This window comes from Oryza glaberrima, chromosome 1, assembly GCF_000147395.1.
Source record: "Oryza glaberrima chromosome 1, OglaRS2, whole genome shotgun sequence".
NCBI lineage: Eukaryota > Viridiplantae > Streptophyta > Magnoliopsida > Poales > Poaceae > Oryza > Oryza glaberrima.
The window spans coordinates 21,222,138-21,242,758 of NC_068326.1; the positions used below are offsets into that span (position 1 = coordinate 21,222,138).

Sequence of the window (20,621 nt, forward strand, 5' to 3'; positions counted from 1 at the left end):
TGACTGCCAACATCAAGTTATCTCTTGAAGTTACTAGTCGGGGGCTACTATAATAACAATGGAGTGTGATTTTTATCAATTCAATTTGCTTACTTGATTTATCATTGCCCTGTCTGATTTTTTGACTTAGTTAATGAGGAATGAAAGTTTTTTGAGGACTTTCGCGGGTTCTAGGCTCAGCAAGGTTTGACGAGAACTTTTAAGAAATCAAACGCTAAGTTTAAATTATCAAGCACAGCATAAATACATCAGTATTGTACAAATTGTGCCTCCAGCATCACAAGTCACATTATACAATGTCAATTAGACTCAGTTCTTTCATCATCAGATACATCAGCCTTTGTCGGACCAAGATTGGTATCTTGGAATATTTCTATGACATCTACAGCAATCTTGTCCGCGGCTTTCTGAGCATCATTAATAAGATCAAGGGCATCTTCTTCGCTTGTCCCGTCCGCAAAGCTATCGACAGTGTCAACATCGATCTTCGGGTACAAAGACTTGGTCATCGGCAATGCCATGCTCGCTCCCATACATCCAGCTTCTTTGATATTTTTGAAACACACATTCGGAGCAGTTCTCAGTTTGTCGAAGATTTCAACAGCGTTGAATGAACTCGGACCGTTGTTGTTAAAAAACATGGCTTAGATGAGTGGTGTAGCGGCATTGGCGACCTCATCCCTAGCTCCCTCAAGCTTCTTGATCTTGTTGACTAGAACGTCGAATTGAGCTTGAGATTTGATCTTGCGATCTGCATATAAGGGCTATATCAACACTTGCATGCGAAAACAAGATTGATTTTGGGGTTTGGATTATAATTACCTTCAACATCCTTCAGAGCCGAGTCCCTCTTCTTGGTTAGTTCACCCTTGTCTTTTTCCAGAGCTTTGATTTGCTTTTCTAGCTCAGTGATCTTGGCACCTTGTACTGTAGTATATCTCAGCAGTTGATTGAATACGGCTAGCAGCCTAGAGTAAGTTAATTAAGAGTAGGGGTTACCTTTGGATGATCCACTAAGCTCGAAATTGGAGTCCTGAAGCTCAGCGATTCGATCCCTGAGATCGTGTTCAGTCTTCCTGGCTAGCTCTCTGGTTTCATGGAGCTGGGCTCGGGTTGCCTCCAGGGTTCCAAGATGACCGACCAGTTTCTCAAGTGTTGCAGTTTTTGCTTCATTCCTGAGATGAATTCTCTGCATTACAAATTCACCCAGTTCAGAAAGTTGACCGACAGGATGAGTTAAGCTATAAGCTAGAGACATACATTTACGAGACGAGTGGCTTGATTAAGTGTCTTTGTGAGTTGAGACACTTCTTCGTCTTCTTTCTGCTTATTTATTACAATTCCTTGTGGCTGCATTTCGTCATCCCACCATTTGACTAAGATGGGTGGGCGAGAGTCTTCAGTTGATTGTATCCGAAGAATCTCTTCTTCATCGCCAATTATTGGGTCTATGCATTTGTGTAAAGAGTGATAAGGCGATTGAAGAGAACTTTTTTAATATAAATGGATTCAGAGGATCAATTACCTGTTATGACCTTCGGAGGAGGGCGAGCTGGCCCTTGTACTTTGTCAAAAGTACTGGTCTCTGAACCAACATTGGTGTTATTAAAAGGAGGGCTGCTTGTTTGTCTCTCTGTCTCCGGGATGTCTTTATTTGGTTCAACACCCGGCTGGTCTCCAGTCGGACGCTCTTGGTGAGCATCGGTCTCAACTTCTGCTGACTGATTTCCAGTCGGGGGCTCTTTCCCAGTTTCTACATTGTCGGTCGCCGACTGGCTGCTAGTCGGGTGGTTTTCTTCAGTCGACTCGGTTTCCTTGGCAGTCATAGAACCAGTCTCCTTGTCAGTCGACTAAGGGTCTTTTCTAGATGGATCGATGTCAGATGGTTTCCTGAGGATTCGAGACGTGTTATATTGATGCTACATGTTAAGACAACACAGGAGAAATGACAAGTTGATTCATACCTGGTTGATTTTCTGATTTTTGGTATTGGACGACTGGATGTTTTCTTCTTCGGGTTAGCCTGTCTTGGCTGTTTTCCAGTCACCTCTTTGCTGCCAGCTTTCCAACGTTGTCACCTTCGTCGTCGCTCAGAACTAACTTCCTTTTCCGAGAGCCCGGCTGGTTAGTTGGCTTTGGGCTGCTTGGCTGAGCAGCAGTCTGGATTTTTGGTCCGCCACTGGCCTGACCAGCTTGTTGGCGGGGAGAGCGGCGTTGAGCGATTGGAGGATCAGATTTCATTAGAGAAAATTCCTATGCATGATATTTAAGTTTTCAGCCAAACATTACAAAAGATAAAAGACATCATAATGAAAGCCAGAATATGTGATGCGTACCGGTGGAGGAGGGTTGAAGGCATTATATGGCACCACTGGCAAAAGGTGCGAATAGCTAACCACAATACCGGTTGAGAAAATTTTGTACATCCTCTCCTTCATGATCTTGAACTCAAGAGACTCTGGATCTTCACGGTTGGGGTCATTCTTGCCATCGAATTCGAAGGCAGTGCGGGATCTCTCCTTAATAGGTGCCAGCTGGCTCTTAATGAAATGCCGAGTTATTTGTTCCCCTTGAAGACCTTGCTCTTTAAGCTTCAGCATGCGTTCCAACAGGGTAAGCGCCTGAGAAGCTTCGTCTCCCATTGGAAGCGAGTTCCAGGTTTCTTGGTATGTTGGAGGGAGGCAAGAGTACTCAGGAAGAGCTGGCTAAGGGTTCTGCACATAAAACCAGTTTGCATGCCAGCCTTTGTTTGATGTTTTGAAGGGCATAGAGAAATATTTCTGGCTCAGGGTCCCCCTTAACTGAAAACCGACTCCTCCAACGACGCACGGCTTGCTCTTGTTTGGCTGAGGCTTTAGGAAGAAGATGCAGCGGAGTAAGGCAAAATGCGACCTAATCCCTAGAAAAGACTCGTAGGCATGGATGAAATTGGCGATGTGAACTATGGAATTGGGGTTTAGGTGATGTAAGCTAATCCCATAAAACTCCAGAATTCCCCTGAAGAACTTTGAAGTTGGGAGAGAAAAACCACCATAAAAGAAATGGGAGAATACAACGACCTCGTGTGTATCGGGGGTCAGGAATGCTTCGCCACATGCCGGACGCCAGCCGATGATTTCCTTCGCTGGAAGAACACCATGCGCCACCATCTCTTTTAGGTTCTCCTCCGTTACGTCGAAAGGAGCCCACTGACTCTCGAAGCTTTCTCTTTCCTCTGCCATGGATGCGATATGGATGATGCGATTTGATGAGGAAATGGCTAGGAATGGATGGGAGATTGATGCGGAGGTTGCGCGGAAGATTTTCGCAGGAGCTGTAAAGCCTCGGCAAAGTGGATTGGTGCGGATTTGAGAACCCTAGTTTTCACCGGCGCGGTTTTTGCACTGTAGCGAGGAGTGGGGAAAATGGAGGAGACCACAGCAGGGAAGACGAAGCGGCGCTCTGTTTTAGCGATTATTTCGCTAGGGTATCGGAAGGTACTAATGGGCCTGGGCCTGCACAGTACTTTCAGCCCAACTTTATTATTGACGTGGTTGGTTGTACTCCTTAGGGACTTAAGCATATATTTTTGCCTTGGTAAAAATTTCTCACAACAGAATAGCCCAATGCCACAAAAATCCTTTTTGATGCAGCTAGATGATTCTTTGGAATCTCTACAATGCGGAATGAAAATGTGCCCGACAGAAAAGTGTAATACTAATTTTGTTGGTCTTTTTAGGCAACAAAGTTGTTTGGGTTTTATTGAGATGGCTACTTTTTTATGGCCATTCTCTCAGCATGTTATATGCTTATTTTGATAACGACATAAGTCATGGCTTAGGCTATTTTGACTTGTCATTTGTCGTTTTCTATACAACAGTCGATGAATCCTTTAAGAGTTTTTTACTCGAATTATTATCGCATATGTTGGTTTATGGACCTTTAGAGTGTTTTTTCACTCGGATTTCTTTTTGGGCGCATTATAGCTAAAGCAGTCGGCAGAATGCTTTTTAGATGTCGCCTGAGCTTAATTATACAGTCACCTTGGTGATTCGGTTGTAAAACCACTCAGATGGATATTTCATGTGCCTTGACTACATGTTTAGTTTTTATTCAACTAATCACATAGTCAAGGGCTACACCTAATTAGATGCATCTAGTCGATGCACCTGATTTTTTATTTTCAGCCCTTCACAGTTTTTGATTTCAGTACTCGGGAGACCAAGGCAGGAGAAATTGAAGCACTTGGATTATTGTTTTAGAGATTACAAGAAAAGACTATTTCGTCGACTATAAAGGTCTCAGGGGATACTGTGGAGATTATGGATACCCCATACCCACACAGCATGTATATCCGACTGGGTATGGGGGTACCATGTATAGATAGAATATCTTTAAAGGGTTTCGGGTTAAATTCATAAACTTGTATATCAAGGAAGCACCCGGGATTTTAGTCGGTTACGATTGTGTTTTATCTATAACTGCTTATTCCGTTAGGAATATGGGCTGTACTTTATAATATGGACTCCTTCCCCTATATAAGGAGGGGTCCGGGTGCCTCTTGGGGCACAATTTTTCTCCCAGATTATACGATCAATAATACACTCGGCGGATCAATCCCCGGACAGAAGTAGGGTATTACTTCTTATTAAGAAGGCCTAAACCTGTATAAAATTTCTTGTCTCTAAACCCATCCACTTTTCCAGCTTGATAGCCACCCCCTTTTAGTATTGCCGAAATCTTGTTTCGACAATAAGACGAGTGGTCAAACAGTACAAGCAAAAAAGTATGATGCCATGTCAGCGAAACCAGATAATTATACTATCGACCTATATTGCACGGTTTTGTATAATCTAGAGGTGAAGATTTCTGGTTTAGGGATGTTAAATAAACTTGATGTAAAGTTAAGGGACGAGACAGGTGAACTTATCCGCAAGATTACACACATGGGCCCAGGACAAGATGAATGGACATCACTTCTCTCGGGCTGCCAATGCGGATCCTCGCGAGGATTCTCGAGAAGCGGCCATACATTCTTGGCTATGATCTTAGGGTGGACGAGTACGAGTATTGTCAAAACTGAAGATGTTTGTGGTTGTTGTTCTGGGCCTCTGGCTGCTAGCTGTTGAGACGAAAAAGGGAAGGAGAGAAAGAAAAAGAGCAGTAATAGCCATGTTTCCGCAGAGTTAGAAAGGATCCACTGATTGCAATTAGTGGATCCTTTCTTTTTTTTATCTTCACTAATTGCATCGAAAGTAAACTATTAAAATCACAAAAGCGAAATTATTGAGTTCACGCATCAATAATTGCACACACACATTCTTCTAGCAAATTGCACTTTGGATCATGTTTTATTTTATTGTTAAAGTTCTACTTTGGATCATCATATACCTAATTTTTGTTTAGTTTGGATCATCATATACCTATAACCTAATATTTACACTTAATTAGCTAACTTTTTGTTACATAATGGACCACCCTAACTCTCTTCACTAGCCATATCTAGCATCTTCTTTGATAAAAATATGAAATGTGTATAGGTAGGGTAGTTCACCAGATGCTCGGGTAGTTGAAGTGCTGATGATGTGATTTGGGGTGATCTATTGTAGGGGATCCTAATGGGTGTGCGCGTGCTGGCTGCTTAACTCGTGCAACCACGCGACCCCTCCCCCTGCCCCCGTGCGCGATTAGTGCAACACATCCACGCTAATTATGGTTATTAACATTAATTACCATAATTAGTATTATTTTTTAAAAAATACATAAATAATTTAAAATTTGAGTTAAAATTTTTGAATTTTGATATTAAAGTTCTCAACTAGATATGAAAATTTTAAATTTTGAGTTGAAGTTTTGAATTTTGATATGAAAGTTTTCAATTTTGAGATGAAAATTTTTAATTGTGAGTTCAAAGTTTTTGAAATTTAAATTGAAAGTTTTTAAATTGAGTTGAAAGTTTTCAATTTTGAGTTAAAAGTTTTAAAGTTGGGATATAAAAATTTTAAATTTTGAATAGAGTTTATGAAATCTATTATATTATTAAAACAGCCTTGAAAGGAGGCACCACGTTCGCTGTGGGGGCTAGAAATTTCCACATTAATCGGAGAAAAAGAAAAAAAAGAAAAGGAGAGTCCAAGTAGAAATACAATCTAAAAATAGTTGAAATTCGGAATTAAAATAAGCAATATTGAAATAAGTTTCCATATAAGAACCCAATAAGAGATTAATCAAAATTCAAAATAAAAATAAAATAAAATCCAAAATTAGAAAAAAAAAAGGAGAATCCAAGTAGAAATACAATCTAAAAATAGCTGAAATTCGGAATTAAAAATAACCAATATTGAAAAAAGTTTCCATATAAGAACCCAATAAGAGATTAACCAAAATTTAAAATAAAAATAAAATAAAATCCAAAATTAAAAAAAGAAAAGGATAGTCCAAGTAGGAATACAATTTTAAAATAGCTAAAATTCGGAATTAAAAATAAGGAATATTAAAAGAAGAGTCCATATAAGAATCCAACACGAGATTAATTAAAATTGGGAATAAAAATAAAAATAAATCCGAAATTAGAAAAAAAATAAAAGAAGAGTTCAAGTAGGAATACAATTTAAAATTAGCTGAAATTCGGAATTAAAAATAAGCAATATTGAAAGAAGAATCCATATAAGAACCCAATACAAGATTAATTAAAATTCAGAATAAAAAAATAAAATAATATCCAAAATTAGAAAAATTAAAAGAGAGTTCAAGTAGGAATACAATTTTGAAACAACTGAAATTAAAAATAAAAAAATTAAAAGAACACAATACGATATTAATTAAAATTTGAAAAAAAATAAATTCTGAAATTAAAAAAATAAAAATAAGATTTCAATTAGGAATACAATTTATAAATAACAAAAATTTGGGATAAAAATAAAGACTATTAAAATAAAAGACCGTCTAAAACACATGACGAGATAAATTAAGTAACATGCCTATAAAACAGTAGAGTGGTGGCGGTTGATACGACATATAAAATTCCTAATAAAACAACAAATAGATCCTAATGACGATTAAAAGGAGGGACGGCCAGCAGACCGTGAAGCAAACGAGTAAGCCGGTTGCCAGGACTTCTAGAAAGTAAAAAAAAACCCATTGATTATCATATTCGATTTTTAAAATCTCAATGTCTATAAAAAGGAGAAGCAGCGAGCGGGGTGTATAGGAGTATAGTTGCAGAGCCACCAACGGTTGACGAGACTTCTAGAAAATAAAAAATAAATTCCAACGATAGTTATGTTTGATTTTTAGAATCACAATGACAATAAAGAGTAGGCGGCGGACGGGTCATAGAGGAGCATAGTGGCATCATTTTACGGGACTTCTAAAAAGTAAAAAAAAAACAATGATAATCATGTTCGATTTTAAAATCTCAAAAACAATAAAGAAGGAAGGCAACGGGCGAGCCATAGAGAAGTACAATGTTAAAGCCGCTGACGGTTTGGCGGGACTTCTAGAAAGTAAAAATGAACCCAAATGATAATTATGTTCAGTCTTTAAAATGTCAATGATAATAAAGAGAAGAGACAGTGGACCGTAGATAGTAGACGGGCCGTAGAGGAGTATAATGGCAACGTTTAACGGGACATCTAGAAATTATAAAAATGAAACCCAACGTGACAATAAACTCTAAAAACTATAAGATCTAATTTTTAAAGGTTCCAAGGAGAATGAATAGAAATAGTGATAGATCGTGTAAGCAAATAAAGGAGGAGATGTCATAAGGGGTAGCAACTGGTGTGACTTTTAAAAACTATATAATTAGAAACACGGGGATGATAAGGTTTGGTCTTTCAAAGTTTTAAGACAATAAGATAGCTATTTAATCATTTTAAAGTAAAATCATACTTAAAAAAATATATGATTTTGTTTGGGTGCTAACCGCGCAATTGCGCGGGCCAAGAAAAAAAAGGAAAGGAGAGTCCAATTAGAAATACAATTTAAAAATAGCTGAAATTCGGAATTAAAATCTTACCCGTTAGATTATAGTGGGTCCGAATTATAATGGTATAGATTGATTGATATAATTGTATACAAGATACAATTATATCTACATAAATTGAAGTTAAGAGTTGTATGTCTATTAAAACTAAAAGTTGTATAAAATCCAAATACACTTCTACGTATAAGGTTCCTATAAAAATAAAATTTTTCAGAGGCATGCAGCCTTGCGGAATTGAAATCAAACATGATATAGGATCTATACGTATGTAACGGACTCAATATGAATTATTGTCTGATTTCTGTTAGCCAAAAGAAGTTCCGTGTGAATTAGATTATACATATGTACTTCTATAAATCAAGCACGTATCACAATAATATTCAGGCTTTGATATGGACGGAAACAGATCAATAAATATTAGGGGGACGAAAGCTGCAGACGATTAAAAAAAGTGCATTCCCGTTTTCCTTAAAAAGGAAAAAAAAGTAGTGAGAAAAAAAGATTTCTGTCCGATTCTTAAAAAAAATAGTACGTATAAACCGGTCCTCCCGAAAAACCTCCGTGCCCGAAAAACAAACAAGCGCGAACAAAGCTTCCCGTTTTCCTTAAAAAAAGAAAAAAAATAGTGAGAAAAAAGGTTAATTGAAGAAAAAGTTTTCGTGAAACGTTCAAAAAAAATCTGATTCCATAAAAACCGATGCTTTTCCAAAAATTCCTCCAAAAAAAGAGGTTGATGGGAAAAAACAAAGAGTCCATAAAAAAATCCAATACGAGATTAGTAAAAGTTAGGAATAAAAAAATAAAAAAGATCAAAATTAGGAAAAAAAGAAAAGACAAGAAGAGTTAAGTAGAATACAATTTAAAATTAAATATAATCAGTATTGAAATAAGAGTACATATCAGAACCCAATAGTAGATGAATTAAATTCGGAATAAAAAATAAAATAAAATCTAAAATCAGGCAAATGAAAAAGAGAGTTAAAGTAGGAATACAATTTTGAAACAGCTAATGAAAATAAAAAATAAAAATAACAAAAGAACACAATAAAAAAATAAAATAAATTCTAAAATTGGTGATAAAAAAGTAAAGACCATTGAAAGAAAATACCATCTAAAACACATGACGAGATTAATTAAGTAACAGGCCTATATAGGAATAGAGTGGTGGCGGTTGATGGGACATCTAAAAACTATTAATAAACCACCAAATAAAATCCTAATGACGATTAAAAGGAAGGACGACGGGCATGTCGTGAAGTAATCGGTCAAGGCGGTTGGCGATACTTCTAGAAAGTAAAAAAATAAACCCCAATGAAAATCATATTTTATTTTTAAAATCTCAATTACAAAAAAAAAATGAGAGTCAGCGGGCGGGTCATATAGGAGTACAATGGCAGAGCCGCTGATGGTTGGTGGGTCTTCTAGAAAGTGAAAAAATGAATTCCAACGATAGTTATGTTCGATTTTACAATCCCAATGAGAATAAAGAGTATGCGGCGGACGGGTCGTAGAGGAGTATAGTGGCACCGTTTGATGGGATTTCTATAAATTATAAGAAAAAATGAAACCCAACGAGACAATAAACTCTAAAAAGTATAAGGCCTAATTTTAAAGGTTTGGGCTTCTAAAAAGTAAAAAAATAAACCCCAATGATAATCATGTTTGATTTTAAAATCTCAATGACAATAAAGAAGGGCGGCAGCGGGCGAGCCACCGAGGAGTATAGTGACAAAGTTGCTGACGTTTTGGCGGAATTCTAGAATGTAAAAAAATAAACCTAAACGATAATTATATTCGATTTTTAAAATAATACTCCCTCCATCCCATTTTAAATGCAGCCATAGTTTTCCGCACCTAATTTTGACCGTCTATCTTATTTGACAATTTTTTTAAAAAAAATTAAAAACATTAGTCATGAGTAAAGTACTATTCATGTTTTATCATCTCATAACAACAAAAATGCTAATTATAAAAAATTCAAATAAGACGAACGATCAAAGTTGAACGCGAAAACTTATGGTTGCAATTAAAATGAGACGGAGGGAGTAATGATAATAAAGAGAAGATGCAGTGGACGGTCATAGAGGAGTATAATGGAAACGTTTGACGGGACTTCTAAAAATTACAAAAAAAGAAGCCCAACTGGACAATAAACTCTAAAAACTATAACTTTTTAATCCAATTTTTAAAGGTTTCAAGGAGAATGAATAGAAACAATGGTGGATCGAGCAAGCTAATAAAGAATAATATGACAGAAGTAAACGGTAGCAACTGGTGTGACTTTTAAAAGCTATAAAATTATAAACACGAGGATGATAAGGTTTGTTCTTTTAAAATCTTAAGACAACGAGATAACTATTTAAGAAATTTTAAGTAAAATCATGTTAAAAAAATATAATTTTATATGGGTGCTAGCCGCGCAATTGCGCGGGCCACCCAGCTAGTTTTAATTGAAAACCTTAAATTATATTTGAAAAGTAAAAAAAGCAACTCAACGTGATATGGCTAATTACCCGAAGAAAGGAAAAAATCAGACTAATGATGTTACTAATCTGCATCTAATTACGTGATAATCACTTTTTCCCTCGTTTTCCTGTTTCTGACAACACCGCTGTTCGTTCCGCTAGCGACACATGCACTTGTGTGCCACGTGTATGCGCTGAGGTAATTGAGTAAAGAGGAATCTAAAATAAAACTTTGACAATAAAATCGAAGTGAAATTGAGTCTGTCTCTTTTCTTTTTTAAGCCTCTTTTATCTGCGCGAGCAGGCGATTAAAAATGAAGCCAAGATGGTCACGTCTACGAGCACGCGGGTCAGAAAACGGAAGTGAGGCGGAAAGTAAAAGCCGTCTCTTTCCCTTCCCCTGACGCCATCTCCCCTATTCGCTACAGCGATGTCGTGTCATTTTCTGCAAGTCAATCGACAAGAGGATTATCGAAGTACAGATACAGAAGCAGGCGCTGCTGCTAGAAGCGAAGGATATAACAAGCGGCGGCCGGAGACGACGACGGAGAAATCCGGAAGAAGAGGAACTGCCGGCGCTGAGCTGCAATCGCGCCCAAGAATCCATCTCCTCCGGCGGCAGGTATGGTGATTTCGTCTTCCTCGAACTCCTCCGTTTCTTTTTCCTTTTTTTTTAAAAAAAAATCATCCATTTCTCCCCTGATGGAGTGGAGTGGAGAGCTCCGTTTCTCGTCTTCTCGGTGGATTTGGTCATTCGGGTAGTGCTACCGTTTCTTGATTTCTCCTGCGGAAATCGTGCTCTTCCGCATTGATCTTATAGGCTGGTGGGAGGCGCCGAGCCGCCCATTTGAGTTGAGGGGTTGACCAATCTGAGGAATATTCTGACGGCGTTATATAATTCGGACAATCGATGCACAACTGGGGCCCAAAAACAAAAAAATGTTCCTTTCTTAAACAGTTGGTTCAGAATGGGATTTTTTTTCTTTTTGGTAATTTTTATTTTTTGTTCCTTCCCGATTACCGTGAACAGTTTTTACAAGCAATCTACATGTCTGGTCATGAACTTAACATCTCTAAAATATTTACTCTAGTATATATATCATACACTGTTCAACTGAATTGAGATTGCTTTTTTTTCTTTTTTGTAGTTTTATTTGTTTGTTCCCTTCCAAGTACCATGAACAATCTTGCAAATTACAATCCATTTACATGTTTGGCCACGGCTTGAAATGTTAATCCAGTATATGGAGAATCATATACGGCTGAACTGACTTAAAACACTGTAGTGTTTGACAATATAAATCACACTGTTGAACTTTGTTTTAGACTTAAGATACTATATAGTATTTAACAGTAACAGTATGTTGTACTATGTATCATATATGCACTGCTGAACTATCTTAAGAGACTGTAGCGTTTAACAGTAAAAGATTGCCACCTGTAATTTCCTGAAGGATATAAGCAGTTAGGAACATCTTTTTTTCGCCGGGCCGGCAAAGAACACCGGCCACAGTTAGGAACATCTTTGTTGCTGTATATTCGTAATGCACCCCTATATTCCCTTCTTGTTCTGTTCTTATTGCTGTTTTATTTGCATGTACAGCTTACAGGGTCGCTGCTCCATCTCCTTGAATTGTACTAGCTGTTCTTGTGCTTAAGATTTGCGCTCGGCTTCATTTTTGGATTCAAGCTGCTGGGTGTGGATTTTTATGATGGGCTGTCTACCAACAAAGCAAGTGGGTCGTTCAACACATTCCTTGAATCCACGGGAAGCTGTGGCTCTTGCGGCTGAAACATCTTGTGAGAACGTCGATCTACCAGATTTCGTTAATATTGCCACTGGAACACCCTGTGAGAATTGAAATCCATCTTTCCATAAGAAAGAAAAAGGATTTAGTTTGTTTTTGGATATTTTTATGATTCTGTCTTAAAATGTGTGGATTAGCTTTTCTTATGCTAATCGTTCAAAATCAAACAAAATGACAATGCACTGCATATATGATGTGTATTATCCTGAGTAGAATGGAACTTTGAACCAATAACTTCTTTTCTACCACAGTACCAGTAACCCAATGGATGCCTCCTATTAGATTTGCAGGGTAGGCCAATTTCATCTAAAAAAGCATGTTATACATTATCATGGATTGCGTATAGTTCTGTAATATTACCTGAAATACATATATTTTGCCGGGTTTTACAACAAGTTTCTTAACATTTTTCTATTATTGCAGTTACTGTGAATGAAGTTGAGGCATTATATGATCTCTTCAGGAAATTAAGTAATTCAATAATTAAAGATGGTCTGATTCACAAGGTAATAAGTGCTTCCGCATAATTTTGATTGGTACAAGTTTTTAAGATATTTGGCATGCAGCTTATTTTGTTTTTCTTATCCAGGAAGAATTCCATCTTGCTCTCTTTAGGAACAAGAAGACAAATCTCTTCGTTGATAGGGTAAGACTTAAGAGTGTTAATATGTTCCAAATTGTCATTGTATAGGTTTTCCTGATGATTCCTCTGTTCTTCAGTGCTAACAGTTTATATTAAAAATAATAATATTTATTCTCCATATTCCTTTTGAATTAATATGTCCAAATGATGTTTGCAGTCCACATTCTTTCTACTTCACAATAGTATGCAAGAGAACTGCATATCATTATATAAATCGTAGAAAAGATTCCCACTTTACATTCTTGTGCTCATTGTTTTTAGTCATCCACCATCAACACTCATATGTTATCCTTCCTAAAGGTGAATCCATATAAGTGGCCTGAAGCAGTGTAATTTCTCTCTTGCGCATTAGAGCAACATTTAAAAACTAACAAATAGAATAGATTTTACATGACAGGCTTCCGGTTTAAAAAAGGGTAATTTTGAATGTATTGGCATTCAGTATTATCAGTAAATATTTATGTGTTTGAAAATAATCGCAGGTCTTTGATTTGTTTGATCAAAAAGGAAATGGTGTCATCGAATTTGATGAATTTGTTCGATCTCTTAGTGTGTTTCATCCAGATGCACCTGAGGAACAGAAAGCTGGATGTAAGGACTCTTCAGTCAATTGTTTATTCTTACCAAAAACATGTCGGGCATAAGAATATAGATGTTTAGATTTGAACATTTGCTTTCACTAATTAATGTTATAACTTCTTATTGCAGTTGCATTTAAGTTATATGACCTAAGACAGACAGGGTTTATTGAAAGGCATGAGGTAAGTGTTACTTTTCTCTTCTTTTAGTTCCAGAAAATTGATTTGAGCACCGTTTGATATACTTTTTAATGCTCAGTAGCACTTTTTTTACTGAATCACAGTCAGATATCTATATTGTCAGGTATAGATATTACCTAGAAAATTATCATCTTAGTGAAACAAATTAACAGATTGGGCAGCTACATAACATGTTTGAAATTGCATGAGAGAAGTTATGCTTGTTTGTATTTCTAAGAGTTGTTGTGTAATCTTTGGTTCTATTTTGGTATTTAATCATTTCTCCCCTCGTCTATAGCAATGAAATCATGCTAGTTAACTCTGCTGATTTTATTTTCTCTTTGCTATTCCTTTTTTTTTTTTGTAGTTAAAGGAGATGGTGTTGGCTCTTCTGGATGAATCAGATTTGAATATTACAAGTGATGCTGTCGAGATGATTGTTGATAGGGTATGGGTCCTAACTCCCTAGAACACCAAGTAAATATGTCCTTCTGTATTGTTCTAAGTCTTTTTAAAAACAAAAAAAAAAACAAAAACAGACATTTGACCAGGCTGACACAAAGGGCGATGAGAGAATAGACCAGGAGGAGTGGAATGAGTTTGTCAAAAATAATCCATATGTGCTGAGGAATATGACCCTCCCATACCTCAAGTAAGTGCTATGCACAAATTTACTACCTCCATGAATAGAGTTGCTCTGCTATGTAGAATGTTTTTACTTGGAGTCACACTAGCAATTATACTCAACAATATTTCTTAGAACTTGCACTCGTCAGTGCCAAAACGTAGAATTAGACGCTTGTCAATGATAGCGATTGGGGGAAAAAAGGATGATAATGGGCTTCACAATCACAATTGACTATAGTCATGTTTTTGTCATATGTATTGCGCATTAACTAATTATTATTGGTTGGTGATATTCTTTAGGGACCTCACCATGGTATTCCCAAGTTTTGTGATTCACTCAGAAGTCAGCGAAGCAGACATGGTTGCCTAACCTGAAACCTGGTGTTGCTACTTGCTAGATTGCAAGTTTGCAACACTTCTAGCATGTAATGTTTGTTCCTTGCGTGCATTGTTGACTAGGGAAACAGCCATATAGGAGATGAGTTGATGCCTCAAAATGTAGCATCACTGACCAGCAGATGCTCACACCTGTACAGCACACAGTAAGCTTTCACAAGAAAGCCTTTTTCCCCCTTTGTGTTAGATATAGTACAGCCATGGAAGGTGTTGGGTGCGGCTTTGCATGACAAGTGAACAGTTTTTCAAGGCCATCAATGGAAGTGAGGGTAATCACAGTTGAAGGCTCACAGTAATTTCGTAGCAACTTCACATGGCTTAGATGTTGTATTTCATCAATTTGATCTCAAGTATTTCATACAAAAGATAACAGTATCATGTAACAATCGTACCACATCCATGACGTGATTAGCTGGATACATCTTGATGTAGAGGTCGATTGATTTCCGTTAAAAAGAACATCTTTGCCATGATGCTTGTGTCATCTAGAGAAAGCTAAAGCTAAATTAAGAGAGGTAATCGTGGCAGTGAACAGGTGCTACTACTCCGATCCCTTTGTTTCAAAATATAGCAATATAGTATAAACATGACAGCCCTTGAAGGAATCCATCTGTCTGGAAACAACCTTACAGGTGAAAAACCATCAATTTTAAAGAACCTGTGCAACATGAAGGTAATAATAGATGTATCATGTCTGTCTGGATTCGTATCGTCTGCCATTAGAGCAAGTTTAATAGTATAGCCCATTGATTACTCCAATTTGTTCCACGTCATTTTTATCAAACTCAAGAGGCAGATGATACAGTAAGTGAGCTATAATCTGACGCATCACACATTTATTTTATTCCACATGGGCCCACATATCTCTCTGTGTTCTTCTCCTCCACCAACCCGTCCAAGACAACACAAGAAATCAGATCAATCTAAGATCAAAAGATCAAAACTTGATGTCTAAAAAATCAAATCGAAGCAAGCAAGACCACGAATGAGTTGTGATGAATAAAATCACACATCGTTGCCGCTGGAAGGAGCTGCCGTTCAACATGAAAACAAGCCGATCTCGGCTGGTAGCGCCGGCGAGAAGGCCTTTCACCATTGCTGGCCGTGGACCATGGTCATGCCCTCTCAAACCTCGCTTCCATCGCCATGGCATGAGCCCGTGTATACCACTGCTAGATACTAGCTGGATTCAAGAGGTGCTTACCAGATCTAAGCGAGGAACCAACCTCGAGCGCGGTGGCCACAAGCGTCGCCGACCGCGGTGAACCATCGGCAACCCAGCTCCACACAGTTGATGACGGCGACCCCAGCTCGACAACATCAATCACCATCGGACGAGCTCCCCGGCGGCCGGCGGGTGAGTCGTGGACTCATGGTTGCAAACTCGCGACGCTGCATCAACCGACTCATATCGCAGCTCGTGTATGCTACCTGCTGGGCCCACAATTTCTTGGAGCGCGCGTGCCGCTCGGCGACTAATTAGTCGCTCGCTAACGCGCTCTCTCTCCTCCAACACATCATCAAACCTACGTGGAATCGCTATCGCCAGCAATCGGACGCCTATTGTACCTGCTCTTAGCAACAACTTCTACGGAAGCCTCCCAGACTGGTTGGAACTTCTGACAAACTTGACCTAGATTTTCAAGATAATAATCTCACAAGACATTCAGTTCAGACTGGGTTCCTCCATTCAGACTGGCAATGGCTGACCTCCGATCATCCAGCCTAGGGACAAGAATCCCAACTTTGGCTTCGATCACAAGTTGGCATACAGATTCTTGCCATTTCAAATGAAAGTATTACTGATTCAGGCCAAGTTTAGTTTCAAAATTTTTCTTCAAATTTCCCAACTTTTCCATCACATCAAAACTTTCCTACACACACAAACTTTCAACTTTTCCGTCACATCGTTCCAATTTCAACCAAACTTTCAATTTTAGCGTGAACTAAACACACCCTCAGTCCCTGATTGTTTCTGGAGCTACTGTTTTGGATCTTTCAAACAATCAACTAACCGGCATGCTACCAGAAAGACTGGAACTTATGCACGCACACCCGATAGACCTTTGCAAAAACAGATTATCAGGCCCAGTACAAAACAATTCCATTTACGTTGACTCTTCCAGGAACTCTTTATCAGGGAAACTACCAACTTAACAGATTTTGCAACAGAGGTATTATATGTGCTTGCTCTTCAGAACAATTCTATGGAGTATCTAGCAGACTGGCACCATTCCAACATCAATATGTAAAATGCAACACATCTTACAGGAGAGGTTCCATCTGGCGGTCAGCTTGGAGATTTTGAACAACTTCAAATTGAGACAGGATTGTGGATTTTGGCCCAAAACAATACGCACCAAAGTTTTAGTACTTCCGCAACCCAGAACCTAACAACTAGTACTAAATTAGCATCCAGAGTTCGCCGTTAATTTCTGAAGAATTTAGTATGTCAGTGCTACATCCATAGATTTGTGAACCCATCTATGTCGGATGACAAAAACACCATAAACGCACAGACCCATCAGCTCTCCACGGCGTAGAAGAAGGGATCGTCGAGAGACAGATCAATGGCGCTCTGGAAGCTCCAGCGATCTTGGACGAGGTTCTTGGGAAACATCAGCTCGATCTCCGCCGCCTCGTCGTCCTTGGCGGCGAAGCACACTTTATCCTCGCAGAAGAAGGCCACGGTCTCGAGCACCTCCCCCTCCAAGATGAGGTACTTGAGGCACAACACCTCATAGCGCTCGGTGTGGAACCCTTGGATGCTGACTGTCTTGAGATGCGACTTGAGGCATTCGCAGGAACCCAGGGATTCCCAAACATCCGCGCAATTCGCGATTTCAGGTGATGCGCATGGAGGAATGGACTGCAATTTAGCAAAGCTTGCAGAGCAACAATCAGAACTTTGCTTAGCTTATCAATCAGGAAAGCTATCATATCAACCAGAAGTAATGAACATTGCAAATCAACTACACGATGCAAATTAACAGAATAACATGGTACTACTATCTAATTATATTCTCGATCTAATCTAGAATTGGTATTTGACTAGTAGAAGAATGCAGTGGAAGTAAGCTTGCAGGTGCTAACCGCGTGTACTAAAACAACAACCACCTTGATGTGAAGAGTCTCGAGGTGAGGGAAGCATTTGAGCAGCATCATCAGCAGCTTGATCTCCCGTTCGATCGCCAAACACACCTTGACAGCAAGTATCTTCAAGCTCGGGAGCTTGGCGCTAGACTTCACAAACATCCACATCCCAGGCTGCCATTTCATTCCCAATACAACAAATCAAACAACAGAGAGGAAATTGTTTGGTTGCAGAATCACGAACTGAATTGCAAAGTGCAGAGCACAACAGTTTGGAGTTATACCCTGATGGTGGTGCCGCCAATCTGGAGCTCGTGGAGCTGGAGGTCCAGGATGCCGAGCACCTCCAGCCTTGGCGCGCTTACGATCTTGATGGGCGTACGCTCGGCGACGGGGATGGCGTGGTGGAGGAGCAGCCGCTCCAGGCATGGCGCGCCGTCGACGACGATCTCGTCGAGGCTGGACATCCACTCCACCGCGGCCCGGAGGCTTGGGGACTTGATGCGGAGCCGCGACGGGCAGTTGTACGACATGGCGAGGGAGAGCACCTCCAGCTTACTGCAGAGCGAGAGCAGGGCGTCGAAGTCTCGGTCGGGGATGATGCAGTGGAAGAGGCCGAGCTCGCGGAGGTTTACGAAGGCGGCAGCGGCGACTTCGGGGAACATCCATGCGCCGAGGTACAGCCGCCGGAGGTAGGCGCAGCGGAAGATGTCGTCGGGGAGCGGCATGTTGAGCGGCCACGGGCGGTTGAAGAGGATGAGGTCCTCGACGTTTTTGTCGGCCAGGCTCGCCACGAGGCGCCGGAGCGCGTACTCGTGGTGGTAGAAGGCGACGTGGGTGATGCGCGCGGCCCGGACGGGGCCCGGGTGCGCGTCCACGCAGCGGGAGATGGCGCGGACGAGGGAGACCTCGTTGTCGGCGTCCCTGAGGTGCGCGTCGTCGACGAGGAGGGAGGTCTTCGCCCACACGCGGCGCCAGCGCGTGGACAGCGCCATGGTGCGCGCGGCTTCCTTGGTGGAGAGGCGGGAGATGATCTCCGAGAGGAGGTCGTCCGCGAGGCGGCTGATGTGGTCCTCCTCGCCATCCCCCGGCGGCAGCGACGGGAAGGAGCGGGCGTCCTCGGCGGCGGAGTCGTCGTCGGACGAGGTGAAGGAGAAGTGGTCGTCCTCGGAGTCGTCGGCGGAGGCGGCGTCGGGCGGCGCGGGGACGAAGGGCGCGGGGAGGAGGGAGATGAGGTAGGGGATGATGCAGTCGATGCGCTCCTGCGCCGGCGGGTCCTGCAAGGAGTTGAAGTAGTCCACCACTTCCCCGTAGGTCATGCCCCCTTCCTCGCCGGCGGCATCCATGGCGGCGGCGGCGGCGGGCGGGAAGGCGAGGCGAGGCGAGTTTGGGAGAGGAGGAAACGGAAGCGAGGGTCTTTTTCTTTTCCTTTTTTTTTTTTTTTTGCGTTTTGAATTCCACTGCTCTCACGAGTCACGACTCACGACGCCATAGCTGTACAGTTGTGCAGGTAACCCCAGCAGGTGACGATCTGGTTTGCTAAGAGCAGGTACAATAGCATGCTATTGGTGCTATTGGCTAGTTATAAATATATTTTAATAAGATAAGAGATACTCCTTTTGTCAAAAAAAAAAAAAGTCCAATTCTAGAGATGAATCTACACCAGATTCATCTCTAGAATTGGACTTTTTTTTTGGGACGGAGGGAGTAAGATAGAAGAGCAGCAGGCTACATATCTGTAGCCAGCTGCAGCACGGACTCCAAAACGCAGTGTGTGCATGACAGGTGGGATTATATATTAATAGTATAGTAAGCAATTATTATATGAATTGGCTATTAGATTGGATATACATGAATTAGAGCTAGTAGTATACTATACTATTGAACTTGCTCTAAGGAACATGGAAGGCCTTGTATAGGAAGGAAAAGTTTTAGGAGTACGAAGCTTGTCCTGCTCTCGGGGCTTTCACAGTGCAATACGTGGCATTAAACTTGAGGAGGCTAGGTCGGAGATTTTCCTCCATGTCGGAGTATTTCGGTGCTCCATGAAGAATGCGGAGATAAATGTTGCCACATATACCTTGTTAGAAATTGCTTTGGGCCCACACTTTTGTGTCCTGCACGCGCCACGGGAGAGAGTGGATTGGAAGAGAGGCGGCGAGGAGGGGAACAGAAAGGGAGCGACCAGATCTGACCGGAGGAGGCCGCATCAACCACTGCCGAGGAGCTCAACGCAGCAGCAACCCACCGCTCCGTGCCGCCGTCGGGGAGCTCATCGACCCTCCCTCCAATTTGGGCCACCGAGCTCCATCTCCGGTGCTCCGAAGCTTGTCAGCGGCGTAGGCCCGAGCCCTCGCCGGGAAGTGCTCCATGTCCTCGCGTTCGAGCACATGTCACGCGACTGCGGCGACCACTGTGTCCCTGCGAAGCTCACGCTACGGGAGGTCGCCAACTCGGGAGCACCTTCAGCACCAGGGGAGTCGCCGCTGGACAGGTAGTCAATAAGGAGAGCGAGGGCCTCCTCGTTAGCCTCACCATGCTGGAGTACATCCACATGTGCAAAGACGACATGACTCCTTGAGGACACCGCCGTTTCCGGCACCATTGTCGGTGGGGCACAGAGGCCGAGTTGGACAGCGTCCGACGGTATGCGCGCTGCATTGGGCTTCTCTTCTAGGTGGTGGACGACGTGCTCAATATGATGAGCACGTTGGAGTAACTCAGGAAGTGGAGGGTGCCCTATCGTTGGTGTCGCTGCGGAAAGTGGAGGTCGCCCACATTGCTGACATACGCCCACGGCCTCTGGTGGTAGATCTGGAGCTGGATGGGTTCGTGATACACGCCATGGTGGAGGCCTTGGAGAGG

At 41.0% G+C, this 20,621-nt stretch overlaps 2 protein-coding genes across 6 annotated transcripts; one reads left to right on the plus strand and one right to left on the minus strand.

Moving 5' to 3' along the window:
* The first annotated feature begins 10,877 nt into the window (after positions 1 to 10,877).
* LOC127784674 (calcineurin B-like protein 5) lies at positions 10,878 to 15,156 on the plus strand. Of its 4 annotated transcripts, none has more exons than XM_052312027.1 (9): positions 10,878 to 11,053; positions 12,122 to 12,282; positions 12,663 to 12,745; positions 12,829 to 12,885; positions 13,365 to 13,473; positions 13,591 to 13,643; positions 14,008 to 14,088; positions 14,180 to 14,292; positions 14,568 to 15,156. In XM_052312027.1, exons 2-9 carry the CDS (start codon positions 12,141 to 12,143, stop codon positions 14,635 to 14,637), a joined length of 708 nt encoding a protein of 235 aa, XP_052167987.1. In that variant the 5' UTR covers positions 10,878 to 11,053; positions 12,122 to 12,140; the 3' UTR covers positions 14,638 to 15,156. The 4 variants fall into 4 exon arrangements, with proteins under 4 accessions (XP_052167987.1, XP_052167978.1, XP_052168000.1 ...); XM_052312018.1 differs by having other exon boundaries at positions 12,035 to 12,282; positions 14,568 to 15,155; XM_052312040.1 differs by having other exon boundaries at positions 12,122 to 12,231; positions 14,568 to 15,155.
* A 1,252-nt stretch (positions 15,157 to 16,408) lies between these two features.
* Positions 16,409 to 19,215, minus strand: LOC127768531 (putative F-box protein At1g67390). Of its 2 annotated transcripts, none has more exons than XM_052294136.1 (3): positions 18,041 to 19,215; positions 17,757 to 17,930; positions 16,409 to 17,532 (listed from the first exon to the last, which is right to left on the minus strand). In XM_052294136.1, the coding sequence occupies exons 1-3, from the start codon at positions 19,100 to 19,102 to the stop codon at positions 17,188 to 17,190; spliced, it is 1,581 nt and encodes a 526-aa protein (XP_052150096.1). In that variant the 5' UTR covers positions 19,103 to 19,215; the 3' UTR covers positions 16,409 to 17,187. The 2 variants fall into 2 exon arrangements, with proteins under 2 accessions (XP_052150096.1, XP_052150105.1); XM_052294145.1 differs by having other exon boundaries at positions 16,411 to 17,532; positions 17,781 to 17,930.
* Between the last annotated feature and the right edge of the window lie 1,406 nt (positions 19,216 to 20,621).